This window comes from Thamnophis sirtalis, unplaced genomic scaffold, assembly GCF_051295495.1.
Source record: "Thamnophis sirtalis isolate CommonGarterSnake01/CBP01778 unplaced genomic scaffold, rThaSir2_p1.2 scaffold_1, whole genome shotgun sequence".
In the NCBI taxonomy this organism is placed as follows: Eukaryota; Metazoa; Chordata; class Lepidosauria; order Squamata; family Natricidae; genus Thamnophis; species Thamnophis sirtalis.
This window is the reverse complement of record NW_028261381.1, coordinates 785,445-800,213: the sequence shown is the minus strand read 5'-3', so window position 1 is coordinate 800,213 and position 14,769 is coordinate 785,445. Positions and strand designations below refer to the sequence as shown.

Genomic DNA, 14,769 nt, shown 5'->3' with positions numbered 1-14,769 from the left:
ACAATCTTATTTTCAAACCTAAAGCCACTTCTCAAGTGACTCGATATCCAGTGTCCAAGAGATTTTGTATCCCAAAATTAAATTAATCAGTCTGTTCCTCTAATTAGTCGAAAAATGAAATCTTCATAAATCCCTCTGCCAATTCAGTCTTATTTTGAAGCTTTTAGGGGTATTTTTAGTAATTAAGTTTTCTTAATCTCACACTTAAATTTCCACAAACGAGTCTTTCCAGGATTTTGGGGGATATGTTGTACTTCCTTTATCAACAGTTGGCACTGTTAAATCAGCTTTCAAATCAGCTTTCTCTTTATACAAATTTACTATAATACTCCAAAATTTAAATGTAGGTTTTATAGAAATAGTTCCAGCAATTTAAAATGTCTTTCCAATGCCCAACTCCTGTCTAATTTAAAAATCCAATCTTCTGTATTTTAGCAAGTTTTATTTTCTTCCGTTAATTCTTTTCTCGTCTAAGATTTTACTCAAAAATAGCTCAGTCGCCGCCACTTTAAAAGTAATTATGAGTCTCTCTTTCCTGAATATTCTTTTAGGGTTACACTTTGAATTTAAAAAAGGATTCTTCTCACCCAGTTCCAAATACTGCTCCAGCACACTTGATTATTAAGCTGTCCCTGGCTTTGTGACAGCCATCTTAGGCTGTCTCTTCTCTAGACGTGGCATGGAACAAAAACGCCCTGGGGCTCTGCAGGAGAGTTGTGATCTCCTCTGGAACCTCACAGAATGCTCTTCCTTAGCTTCACTCCCCCCCCTCCAAGGGGTTTTTGACTTTTTAAAAAAACAACAAGCAGAAGCCAGCGCAAGGGACGGAGAGCCGTAAATTGTTAACATAATACTAAAATATAAAAACATTAAGATCACTCTACAGGATTATGGGATAAATTTATATCCTAGTTTTCTTCAAGGCAGCCTACAAGGGAATCTCTTTTGCTTTATTCCTACAATTCCAAGCCATGAGGTAGCTCAGGGAGAAAGTTTTAAAGCCAAGAGTTTTCTTGTACCTATCATAAATACACATGGATAAGCCAAGCATTTTAGGTTCCCAAATACACTTCCAAAATCTGTGCACTACTTATCTGCAAGTATATATAGCAGTTCTCCTTGGTCCTAGTCCAACTCCTTAATCATTACAACAGCACTGGCTATATAAATACTCAAACAATATTTAAACATTTGAAATAATGGCCCAGGATCTTAATAACAATAGTTTTAGTCTTCCTATGGAATTGATTAACAAACCTTGCTTGCATGTTCTGTCAGTTTGAAACTGAAGCTGATCGTAACTCATGAAACTTTTATTTCTCTTGCATCAGGGATTGTAGTAAAAACTTGGATAATTGTCATATTAAAGGTCTGTTCATGAAGTCTAATGAATATTATTCGATCATTGGTTGTACTGGAACCAAATATTGTTCTTCATATTTGTAGGAGCCTCTCAAACATGCAAAGAACGATGACAGGAATTAAGTATCTCTAGTGTAATGGAAAGAAAGACTAGATAGTATTGTTCCAATATATGAGGCGCTCCTACAAAGAGCAACCGTTCTTCGTATGTTTTAGCCTCCAATCATCTACTCATTTTTGTTGCTCTTCTCTGCACTCTTTCCAGAGCCTCAACATCTTTTTTTTAATACTGTAGTGATGAGAACTGGATGCAGTATTCCAGGTGTGGTCTTATTAAGACTTTGTAAAGGGCTACTAGAAGTTCACATGATCTTGATTCTATCCCTTTATGCCAGTAACTGCGAGAGGGATCTTGGAGCGCTAAGTGGACAATCACTTAAATATGAGTCAGCAGTGTAAGGCAGCAGCCAAAAAAGCTAATGCAATCCTGGGTTGCATCAATAGAGAGACAGAATCAGCAACAGAAATGATTAATCAGCTAAAGTACAATGAACCATTTCAGAAAGTGGGTGTGTCTAATAATAAAAAGAAGGACTAGGAGAGACATGATAGTACTCTTCCAATATTTAAGGAGGTTAAACTATTTTCCAAAGCACCAAAAAGCAACACAAGAAACAATGATTGGAAACTAATAAAGGAGAGACCTAGAACTAAGGAGACATTTTCTAATGGTAAGAACAATAACTTGCCTTCAGAAGTGTTGGGTACTCCATCACTGAAGGCTTTCAAAGAGTCTGAATAACCATTTATCTGAAATGATATAGAGTCTCCTGCTCAAGCAGAGACCTCCAAGGTCCGTTCCAACTCTATTATTCTATGTTCGATATTCTATAAATAGTTAAAACAACAACCAGAACGGGATACAGTTTCAAGTATGGTCTCGCAAAGGTAGTAAAAAGTAGCACTAATGCTTCACATGATCTTGATGCTGGTTCTCTCTTGATGCAACCAAGGACTGCATTTCTCTTGGGCAGGTGCAGCCTACTGCTGGTTCTCATACTTACGTGGTTCTCCACTGGGACTCTTAGATCCCTCTCAGTTACTGCTGTTGAGTCAGGTACCACCTGTTCTATATCTGTGCATTTGGTTTTTGTTACCTAAGCGTAAAGCCTTATTTTTCTGTCCACTGAATTTCATTTTGCTAGATAGGGCGTACTGTTCAAATTTGTCAAGATCCTTCAGGATCTTCTAAAATGTTGGCTACTTCCCCTAGCTTGGTGTTGTCTGCAAATTTGATAAATTCCCCTAAGGTCAGGGCTGCGTCTGTTCATTTCCTAGGAAAGAAAAAAAATCCTTGGCTCCATAGATTTAGAGAAAAGTACTTTTTCTAGGAACAAACTGAAAGGAGACAGTTCCAAGCAAGCTCTGAGGCAAAAAAGTGGGAAGACAGCACCTTCAAACAAAGTATACAGCCGAACCCCCTTGTAGCTAGGCAACCGCACACCAGAGCCAACAGACTTGGAGATAACAGCAGTTGCAAAGCTGCAATGTAAGCTTCCCCCAATTCCCTCCCCCTTATTCCATGGCAACAAGCAACAGGCTGGCTGACATTCGCACCCACCCCCCTAACAGAGGCATTAGCCGGACAGAGAGAATGTATACAATTAAAACATACAATACATCATGACAAAAACAGTGATCCCATCAGGGTCTGTCGGGAGATTTTCTATGGAAAGTCTGGAGGAGTTTAGGTGTCCAGACATGTTTAGCATCTACCCATTCGGACTGCAAAGGGGGATAATGTTTCCAGGCAATGAGATATTGGACCCTCCCTCTATGTCTCAAGTGATGAAGCCCCCACAACTTCCAAAGGCAAGCTGTTCCATTGGTTGATTGTTCTCACTTACCAACCAATGGATAAGTTCAATGGTTGATAAGTTCCTCCTTATTTCTAGGTTTAATAGCAATAATAGCAGTAGACTTATATACCGCTTCATAGGCCTTTCAGGCCTCTCTAAGCGGTTTACAGAGAGTCAGCATATTGCCCCCAACAATCTGGGTCCTCATTTTACCCACCTCGGAAGGATGGAAGGCTGAGTCACCCCTGAGCCGGTGAGATTAGAACCGCCGAACTGCTGATCTAGCAGTAGCCTGCAGTACTGCATTTAACCACTGCGCCACCTTGGCTTAATCTCTCCTTGTTCAGTTTCCATCCATTATTCCTTGTCTGGTCTTCAGGTGGCTTGGAAAATATATTGACCCCCCCCCTCCTCTCTGTGGCAGCCCCTCAGATATTGGAACACTGTTATCATATGTCCCCTGGTCCTTCTCTTCACTAGACTAGCCAGGCCCAGTTCCTGTAACTGTTCTTCATGTGTTTTTGCCTCCAGTCCCCTAATAACCTTTATTGCTCTTCTCTGCACTTTTTCTAGAGTCTCCACATCTCTTTTATAGTGTGGTGACCAAAACTGGATGCAGTACACTAGGTGTGGCCTTACTAAGGCTTTATAGAGTACCTTTCTTGATCTTGATTGACAACATAATTAAAAAGGCCGTTAATTAATTTGACCATGTTCGGCCAAAGTGCAGCAAAGGCATGTGGGGGTTGGGTGGCTGCTCTCTTGTGGAAGAGTCTCCTGCTCGTGCTCACCCTCCTGGCCCCACCATAGTTGGACAGGGGCTCCTGAGAGGAGAAGGAGGGAGAGGAGGGTTGCCCGAAGGGAAGCCTCTGCCATGACTCAGGCTTGTTCCTCAGCTAGCCCAGATTTCCAAAAAGTTGCCAAGAAGAAAGAAAAGGAGTAGCAAAGAGCCCCAAGGACGGGTTGCTGGGTTGGCCCAGCCTCGGCTTTCCAAGAGAGAGAGAAGAAATAGAGAGAGAGAGGGACAGAGAGACAGAAAGAGAGAGGGGGGGGGACACAGAGAGAGGAGGAGACTGGCTGATGGGTGAGCATTTTGGCAAGTGTGGTCTGGCTTTCTCCATGCCTGACCCCCCAGGGTGGGCGTGTGAGATTCATCCCCCCTTTCCCACCACCCTGAGCTTCTTTACTCCTCCAACGGAGCTGTGCCACCGCCAGCTTTCATTGGAAAGCAAGCTCCGGACAGCGAAAGTCCCTTCTGTAAGTTTTAAAGCTGCGGCTGGGTGCTGCAGGCTCCTCCCCCTTCCTTTGTCTCCTCCTCCCAGATCCTATTCCCACCCCACCAGCCCTAATGTTAGTGAGGCTGGCATTGGTCGGGTTGGGCCAGTGTCCCAGGGCGGAGAGGAGGTTGCGTATCTCCCCAAGTGACCGAGGCACGCCCAGCACCAACAAGGGCCAGAAGAGTGAGGTGCTGGAGAATCAGCCCCAGATGCTTCTCCATCCCCTGCTGTCACCCTTACCTTCTCAAGTCAGGCGAGGAGTGACTGGGAGGGGAGAGTGAGGGGTGGGGCCATCCAGTGGTGGGATCACCCAACAGGAAGCCATAGCAGAGGGCCCAAAGAGCAGCTCCGTAGCCACGGGTTGCTGATACCTGAACTAGTTTATAGCCCCTGTTTTGTGGGAAGTCAATTAAAGGGGTCAGAATTATTTTCTCAACGCCTAACTTACACAACCTCATAGGAAGAGGAAACTCTGGCAATTCATCATAAAAGAAAGCAGGGCGACTGAGACCTAAATAGCTGAACAATTTCTCCTCCCCCCCCCCGCAACATTTGTTATTGTTCGTCGCGAAGTTGTGTCCGACCCATCGCGACCCCATGGACAATGTTTGTCCAGGCCTTCCTCTCCTCTCCCATCCTCTGGAGTCCACTTAAGCTCACGCCTGCTGCTTCAGTGACTCCATCCAAACACCTCATTCTCTGCCGTCTCCTTCTTCTTCTTTTGCCCTCAGTCTTTCCCAGCATGAGGCTCTTCTCCAGGGAGTCCTTCTTCCTTCTCATCAGGTGGCCAAAGTCTTTGAGTTTCATCTGCAGGATCTGGCCTTCTGAAGAGCAGTCAGGGTTGATCTCCTCTAGCACTGACCAGTTTGATCACCTTGCAGTCTTAAGGGACTCGCAGGAGTCCAGCACCATAGTTCAAAGGACCAACATTTAGGTATGCACTATTTAGCAATGTTTCAGATGATGATTAAGACAGTCCTCTTTCAGAGAGCATGGAAATGTATGTATGTATGTATGTATGTATTTATTTATTTATTTATTTCTGTCATTAAAGTGTTTAATTACATTCAAAAGCAATGGATTCATTTGTTGTTTTTAATATTTACTTATTTATTTGTTATATGAATGGATTTTATTATTTTTATTACTTTTTATTTTTATTGGCATTTATCTATATTATAAACTACCTGGAATCAGGTGGCATATAAATTTTGAAAATAAATGCATTCTTTTTTAATCAGACATTTGATTAAACTTCTTTTAAATCAGAGTTCTATTAAACTCCTATATGAATTATCTTATGTAACAGTAGTAATATATGCAGATGGATATGTAGGTCTATTCAACTAGATTTGCATTTTTTCTTTATTTTTCCAATTTGTTAAACACATAGTTTTCAGGGAAGTGCTGATGTTGAGTCAAGTCAAGTCAAGTTTTATTGTCATTTCAACAATATACAGTATAGTACACAGGGAAACGAAACATTTCCCCAGGACCAAGGTGCTACATCAGACAACATAGATTTAAAAAAAGCAGGACGCAGAGCTACGTGTAGCTCTAAATCTAAGAACTTAAAGAGAGAAAAAAATTAAAAAAAAATAAGAATTTAATCCTGTAATGGAAATAATTTCTAAGCATTGAAAGATGTGTGTGTGTGTGTGTGCGTGTTTGGTTTAAACTATTACACACTTTAAGTAGAAATAATAGTTTCCTTCTTGAAAGCCTATCTTTAAAAAATGGAGCCCAGTCCTCTGTTTATTACTGGGATCAGAAAGCTGAATTCCTCTTCCATCCTGTTTGGTTTGCACCTTACTCTGCTGTGTCTTTAATGTAGCACTTAAACATGATTAGACAACCTTTCCCACAGCTTCCAATCAACAGTATATTCCTATAAAGTAGAAATATAAAGTATTACATTTCTTTGAGCATTTGAAAATAATATATAAACAGTAATAATAATACTGGTAGTATGAAAAATGGAAGTTTTCATCATATTGACCTGGGGATTTTAATTGAACAGCTGTTTAAAATCTTTCCTAACATTCTAAATCAGATTTACATTTTTCAATGACAGAGGATGCAAACTTGTTACTTCCAGTGGAGACAAAACAGTTCGTATATGGGACTTCACCAAGAGTGAGAGCATTCTGAAGCTAGAAGGTCACAGCTATGCAGTGTTGGATTGTTCTTGGCATTCAGGTGGTGATTTTGTCGCATCCGCCTCTATGGATGAAACAAGCAAAGTCTGGGACCTGAACAGGTACATGATTATTTATAGTATGTTCATTTATTTTTCTACATGGGTAAATTTAAACAGAGAGAAAAGGGTGGTGTTTTTAGACAAAATAAACAGTAATTTAGAGAACTGTTTTAGTGTAATAGTTAAGGCCTTAGGTTAGAAAGCAGAAAACCAGGACTTCTAGTCCTGCCTTAGGCATAAATTCAGTTGGCTGATCTTAGAGCAGTCATTTTTAAGCAGTGGAAAATCACTTGTGAAAAATCTTACTTACCAAGAAAATCGCAGGTCCCAGTCCAGGCAGTTGCCAGGAGTCGAAACCTGACTGAAAGGGCAGAAAAAGTAATAATTGAATGCAGCTGTTCTATCCTTAAATGAAACAGGCACATTTAGGTTACCTTAAGAAATAATTGCTGGGTTCTTAAGTAAATGCAGAATAGAGCAAGAATGGATGGGAGTTCAGACTCTTTACCCAACACCCTGTCCTGCCTTGATTCTCCCATCACATATCAGGCACAGATCATTTTGAGAGAAGTCAGAACTACTTGATTGCAAAAGGAATTAGAACTCAATTTGCTGTGCATCACCCATCAGCACAAGAAAAAACAACAATTTATTGTATCATATTGCTTTATAAAAACCATTACTTTGCAAAGTCATGAAAGATTACTGCCCATTTAATGAACTCAGTATTCTATGCAAAACAATATTGTGTCAAACTTGCAGCTTCACATTGTCATTGTGTGATGCATTGCAACTTTTCCCCCTTTGCTAAACTGGGGATGGGCACGACTAGCATGTGACGCATTCGGCCCGTGGACCTCGAGTTTGACATCCCTGGTAGAGGGTCTCTTCATACCTCCCGATTTTCTCCAGTGAAGTGGTGGCTAACCTTTTGGTTGTTACATGCCAAAATTGCACACACCCATAATGCAATGACCCCCCCACACTCCCCCTGGCCCCCATGCATGCCTGTGAGGCCCCCCACCCTCACACATGCAAGCATGTCTCCCGCATGTGCACATGCATGTCAGAGACCCAAAAACCAGTTGGCCAACAGGAGGGTGGAGCTGAGATGGGGCAACAGCTCGTGTGCCCACAGAGAGGGCTCTGCATGTCACCTGTGGCCCACGTGTCATAGGTTCACCATCACGGCTGTAGGTGTAAATTGCTTTTACTACTATGATATATTTGAGAAATAGAGCCTTTTGTAAGTACGGTATCTCATGTCCTTTTACATCTTTTTTTTCGGTTTAGTAATATTTTTAAAATACCATAATTTTCCATGTTTTGTTGTTGTTGCTTGAACTACCAATATGTAAATAATGGCACTCATTTGGTAACCTTAACCCTCAAAACGACGCTATAGGGCACTGCACACCAGAACAACTAAACACAAGGACAGTTTTTCCCCAAATGCCATCACTCTGCTTAACAACTAATTCCCACAACACTGTCAATAATTCACCAAGAATGTATTACTATTCTTCTTCTCTTCCTTCATAGTATCTGTCTCTCCCCATTTACAACTCTAACCATGTTGCTTGTATCTTTCAATTTATATTGTTTTTATTGTTCCCCACTATGATTTATTAGTAACCTTGACTATCACTAAGTGTTGTATCTTTTTATTCTTGATTAATGTATTTTTATTATCCTTATGTACACTGAGAGCAAATGCACCAAAGACAAATTCCTTATCTGTCCAATCACTTCCTCCTGTTTTGATATTGTCTCATTTTTCCAGTTTTTTGCAAATACAATTCTAGCTGATGTTAAAAGGTTTACAATCAGATATTTCAAGCCTTTATTGTAAGTTTCTGGTATGATTCCCAATAAAAAAAATCTCTGGTTTAAAGTCTATGTGTTTATGTATCATTTTCTCCAACCACATGTGAATTTTAGTCCAGTATCTTTTGACTTCAGTGCATGTCCACCACATGTGGTAATATGAGCCCGGTGTCTGATGACATTTCCAACACTTTTCCGACTTATTCTGGAACATTCTTGCAATTCTCGTTGGGAGTAGATTCCACCTGTAAAACTTCTTATGCAAAGGGAAGCCTCCTGAAGGTCCTTGAATCCTTCGGAGCACTCAAAATGGCCTGCCGAGCAAACTGGAAGTGAATTCCGGTTTGCTCAGAGGGTCATTTTGACTGAAGGTCCCTGAAGCCTCCGAGGGCTTCCGGTGGGGGGGGGAGGCTGTTTTCACCCTCCCCAGGCTCCTATAAAGCCTCTGGAGCCTGGGGAGGGTGAAAACAGCATGCAAAAATGGGGGGAGCACCTGTAGTGCATGCATGCACACTGGGGGGGTCACACATTGCATTATGGGTGCGGCACGCCCGCACACAACCCCCTCTGTGCTTCCCCCACTTATGGCACGCAAGCCAAAAAGGGTTTGCCATCTCTGTTCTAGCATCGTGTAGCAATTTGAGTTTTATTCTTGCTTTTTTCCCCTGCCAGATAAACTTCAAAACTATTTTGTTTAGATCTTCAAAAAAGTCCTTGCCCAATCTGATTGGGATTGTCTGGAACAGGTATAAGATTCTGGGTAAGATGTTCATTTTAATTGTAGAGATTCTTCCTATCATTGATGGTTGTAGGTTTTCCCATTTCATCAAGTCAGTCGCAATTTGCTGCTTCAGTCTAATATAATTGTCCTCCTTAAGATTGTTGCATCTAGCTGATAGGTATATCCCCAAGTATTTAACCTTGTTTGTGACTTGAATCTGCAAAACTTCCTCCAACTCTTCCTTTTGTCTTAATGGTATGTTCTTTGTCAAAATCTTTGTTTTATCTTTATTTATTTTCAAGCCTGCTACTTTTCCATTCTCTATTCTTTCTAACAATTTGGATGCCGCCTCTAATGGGTACCCTCAAGAATAAAAACCAAATCATCTGCTAACGCTTGTAGCTGGTATTCTTCTTTTTTAATTTTCATTCCTTTTATTTCTTCTTCTTCTCTAATCTTTCTTTTTAAAACTTCTAATGTTAAGACAAAAAGCAATGGTGATTGTGGGCAGCCTTGTCTCGTACCTCTCTTTATTTCCATAGAGTCTGTCAGTTCTCCATTTACCATTATCTTTGCTGTTTGTTTATGATATACCATTTGTATAGTTTGAATAAATTTCTTACCAAAATTCATCTGTTCCAATTGTAAGAACATAAATTGCCAATTCACATTATCAAAAGCCTTCAGTGCGTCAAGAAACATCAAAGCCATTTGTTTTTCGGGATGGGCCTCATAATACTCCAAAGTATCCAAAATCATTCTCATATTGTCTTTAATTTGTCTCTTTGGTAAAAAAAAAAAACATTTTGATCACAGTGAATAAAACTATTTAAGTATTTTTTAAGTCTCTCTGCCAATATAGATGCAAATAACTTATAATCTGAATTTAATGAAGAAATAGCTCTTGGTTTGTGTTAAATCAGTCTCCTCTTTAGGTAGCAATGCAATGTATGCTTCTGACCATGATTTATGGTAATTGGTTTGTTCCTGCAAATGGAAAGAATGGAATACAGAAAGAGGAATTAAATGGAGAGGAAATCTACTTCAAGGGCCAAGATATAGAAGAAGATAAAATTAAAGAACCTATGGACTTAAAGAAAGAAATTCCACTAGCAAAAGTTTTGATAACACTGCTGACAATCAAAGACAAACTGAATAAGGAAAGAGAAAGAGGGCATCAAGATTATATGAGAGATCTTATAAGCAAGAAGTTGCTAAGAGAAGTCCATACAAAGCTGATCAAGAAGATTACTAGAGGATTGATACCACAAATGGCAGAAGATATGAGATTGTTTTGTTATTGGAAAGATACAGGTTGATAGATGGAAGAATATAACTTAAAACTAGTTAAACAGTGAAACTTAGTAATAATAGATATAATTAAATAAATAATTGATAATGATAATGTATACAATGTTATGATAAATAATAATTGGATATGAATATTGAATGGTACCCATGAAAGGAAGATTAGAAATCCTTTTGGATTATATACAAAAGTTAATAAAAAAGAATTAAGGTAGATACAGTTAAGTTTTGATTATTAGGGGGAAATGTTATGATACAGGATATAGTCAAATAAAGGAGGGATAATGATGACAACATATAGATGTAGATATAGATAGATAGAGTAATATAAGGAAACTAGATGAAAATTGCCAACAGCGATTTGGAAAGGAGGATTAGAAAAGTCTTATTAAATATTATGGATGTTTAGCTAGAATAGGACATAAGGATTCAGTGCTATTGGAGGATTTTAAAAATATTAAATGAAATGCCAGTATGTAGTTATGTAATAAATTTTGGTATATTTTATGATGAAGGATGTTTAAATAATTATAGTCAAATATAAATGGAGGCATAAGGGTAACATGTATAAATATTTGAGTTAAAATACTTGAGTTAATATGAATTATGCTTGATGACTGTGGAAGAGATTCATGAAAACCTTTTGTAACCAACTGATACACTTTCTACAGTATGTAAGGAAGGAAGATTTTATGTGTTGTGTTTGTTTTGAAAATAAAAAAATAAAAAAAAATTCAAAAACAATATCTGGGGAGTATTGAATCCCTGCAATAATGTTTAGAAATGGTTGACTGCCATCCTCCTTTGTTGGAGGTGTAATGTGGAAGGAACCTTAATGTACTAGCATTTCCTTATTAGTTAGATATCTTGAATTAAAATTATGCACTCCCAGAAGGATGTTTGTGTAACAAAATTAATTAAACTCAGCCTTTGAATGCTCACTCTCTGCTCAAGAAGAGACCAAATCAAACAATATGATTCCTAATTTAAAAGTGTAGAACAGCAGCAGAACTTTGAAATTTGAATAGTTTAGTACCTTCATTGGTTTTTTTCCTGTATTTTCTTTGTCTTTTTTTTCATTTTTGTCTGCTTATGCACCTTTCTCATGGTTTGTTTCCTTGCCATGCTGATTTTCTTTTAATTTTCTTATTTTACCTTTGTTCCTTTTAAGAGCATAGTTTATATTACGTTTATCTTCTACGTATGTATTAGCTACTACATTTTGAATATGTAATTTCTTTCAAGAACCTTAACTGCAACGTTTCTAACATTCAATAAATAATTGAATTTCTGAAAAAGGGGATACATATATTGGGGAACATTTATTGTCCATTTGAGCTCTGTTTATGCTAACTCACATTGTCCTTTGGTTTTGTTAATTGATTTCACAATTGCTCAAGATAGTTAATTGTATTTCTTTACAGTGAACGGTGCAGGTACACCCTGCGTGGCCACAAGGATTCAGTAAACAGCATCGAGTTCTTTCCTTACTCCAATATTATCCTCACCAGCTCTGCAGACAAGACTTTATCTCTGTGGGATGCCAGAACGGTAAGTAGGCTTTGGGATGTATTACTAATTCATGTAAACTGGACATGTTCAGTGGTTGCTTAATGGGCTAGAATTAAATCTGTTTCAATTACAAACTAGATTCTGGGGAGAAATTATGTGATTACAGAGATGTATTTGGGGTCTACTGAGTGTTACATGAACCGTAATTTTATAGGATGTATTATTTCCAAACATTTCCAAGTATATATATATATATATATCTTTATGTATAAATGTTGTAATTTATGGTAGGCTAGATCATACATTTTTGTAGTCATCTTGAAATGCTCATTTCTGTTAGACTTTAAAGTTTTGGCAAGGTATTAAAATGGTGGCATCCAGTTTGGAAAAAGCTAATTATCTAAATCTATTTCAGTCTGGCTTTATGTCTGAATATAGTATTAAAGAAATCTTGGTAGCCCTGATGGTTGACCTTTACTATGAGATAAGGTGAGTTCTACATTGTGATTCTGCTGGAACTTTCCAAGAACTTTGACATTATTGGTCATGGGGCAATTTTACAGCAGCAGTTTGATGATTTAGGTGGGTTTAGGTTGTTCCATTACTACCTGTAGGAGCACCACCAGAGAGTAATTTTGAGAGCTTTCTGTTCAGTTGCATGGCACAGTCTAAAAGGGCTCAGTTCTTTCTCCCTTATTGTTTAATATCTTATGAAGCTCTTGGGGCAGTTGTCAAGAAATTTGGAATTAAATGAGAGTATTTCCTTTTGTCCACCTTCAAGAGGGGCTGTGAAGGTAGTTGGCAGTTCCTTGAAGGAAATTATGAAGGACAATAAAGTGAAACTGAATTTGAATAAAATGATGATTCCATGCACAGGTGGTTAGCTGGGCTCCCCCTTTGATTTCAGTCTATTACTAAAAGAACAGTTTGGAAGGAACATCTGCGATCAGTTTCAGCTGGTGCACCAGCTATTATTCTACTAGAACTGGAATAACCAAGCCTAAGTGAATCCTAATAACTCTCATGCCTGGATGATTGTCGTATTGTCATCAGAATATGAGAAAGTCTTGAAGGAAAAGATGAAGAGTCACTAGCAAGCAATAGTTAATTAAAGGGACTTGAGTCCAGTCCAGGAAATCAGTTTGAGTAAATGTCTCATAGAAGCCTCTTCCTAGTTCAATTGAAGATAAAATGAGAGAAGGGGAAGCATATTCAAACTTGCAAAATTCTGTTGGTGTAACTATGACAATGAAAACAATCCTGACCTTGATTTCTTAGTTTCATCTACCTTGTTGGGCTGATATATGACTACAGTACGTTATTTGTGGATTTCACCTGAAGATAATGTGGGAATTGCAAAATCCAGGGCCTAATTATTAAGTGGTCACAAGGGCCTTTGTTGCCCATGAGTTACCTGATCCTATCTGTAGTAGTAGTAGTAGTGGTGGTGGTAGTAGTAGTAGTAGTAGTAGTAGTCGTCGTCTATAAAGTAAAATTTCTAAACAATTTAGGAACTGTACCAAATTGTGTTGTATAATTGGATGATTTCCTTCAAAGATTATGGGAAGTTATATGATGGCCTGAGGGCGAACCTATGGCATATGTGCTCAAAGTGGCCTGCGAAGCCATGTCATCTGGCACGTGTGGCCTGGCCTGTTTGTCTTCCGGGTTTCTGGCATGCATGCACACATGATGATCAGCTCTCCTTTGCATGCACAGCAGTGCCAAAACCCAGTGTGCGCATGTGCGCCGACCAGCTGATTGCCAGGTACACATGTGCACTAGAAGCCAGAAGTTCAGCTTTTCCAGAGTGCAGCCCCGATGTTTCCGCGCGGCCTTTATGGCACTCAGTGCCGAAAAAGTTTGCCATCACTGCTATAGACAATATATATATCCTGATTTTAGCATATAATTTAACCAAGTATCACCTAATGTTCTGGTTAGCAAGGGACTTGACAATCACATTCAAAGAGAGTTCATTATTTCTAAAATACCTGAAAAAGATGAGACAGAAAACTTCCTCCAGCCAAGACCTGCTCTGTATCATTCTATAGTTATGCACACAATACTGTATTTTGATGCACATAATGCTGTATTTAAATTACAAGAAAAGTTAGATGCCTATGGAGACTCTCGGTGATCCAAGTCATGGTTTGGTTTGGTTTGGTTTATTAAACTTGTATGCCGCCCTATTCCCAGAGGGACTCAGGGCGGCTAACAAACCAAGGGGAAGGGAACAATACAAGAACAAACAAGATGAGAAATAAATTACAAAGAACAGATTTAAAAAACTCACAACAGTCACAACAATTTGAGTGGGGCTGGGAACTCATCAGCCCCAGGCCTGCCGGAACAGCCAGGTCTTAACGGCTTTACGGAAAGCCTGAAGGGTGGTGAGGGTCCGAATCTCCACGGGGAGGTCGTTCCAGAGGGCCGGAGCAGCCACAGAGATGGCTCTCCTCCGAGTAGTCGACAGTTGACATTAGCCAGCGGATGGGATTCGGAGGAGGCCTAGTCTGTGGGATCTAATAGGTCTTTGGGAGGTAATTGGCAGGAGGCGTCTCTCAAGTACCCAGGTCCGATACCATGTAGGGCTTTATAAGTAACGACTAGCACCTTGAAGCGCGTCTGGAGACCAATAGGCAGCCAGTGCAGCTCGCGGAGGATAGGTGTAACGTGGGTGAACCGAGGTGCACCCACAAT

The 14,769-nt window shown here is 39.5% G+C and overlaps 1 protein-coding gene and 1 long non-coding RNA gene across 3 annotated transcripts in view; one reads left to right on the top strand and one right to left on the bottom strand.

The window, feature by feature from the left end:
- Positions 1 to 14,769, top strand: part of SPAG16 (sperm associated antigen 16) — a 111,369-nt gene that overhangs the window by 52,030 nt on the left and 44,570 nt on the right. For both annotated transcript variants that reach the window (XM_087706286.1, XM_087706292.1), the window contains exons 12-13: positions 6,573 to 6,758; positions 11,979 to 12,105. In XM_087706286.1, coding sequence (XP_087562412.1) covers positions 6,573 to 6,758; positions 11,979 to 12,105 — 313 coding nt within the window. The remainder of the gene's footprint in view (positions 1 to 6,572; positions 6,759 to 11,978; positions 12,106 to 14,769) is intronic.
- Positions 6,596 to 14,769, bottom strand: part of LOC148049309 (uncharacterized) — a 53,034-nt gene continuing 44,860 nt past the window's right edge. The window contains exons 3-4 of the long non-coding RNA XR_015695569.1: positions 7,009 to 7,059; positions 6,596 to 6,721 (exon numbers count right to left, since the gene is read on the bottom strand). This is a non-coding gene — a long non-coding RNA (uncharacterized LOC148049309). The remainder of the gene's footprint in view (positions 6,722 to 7,008; positions 7,060 to 14,769) is intronic.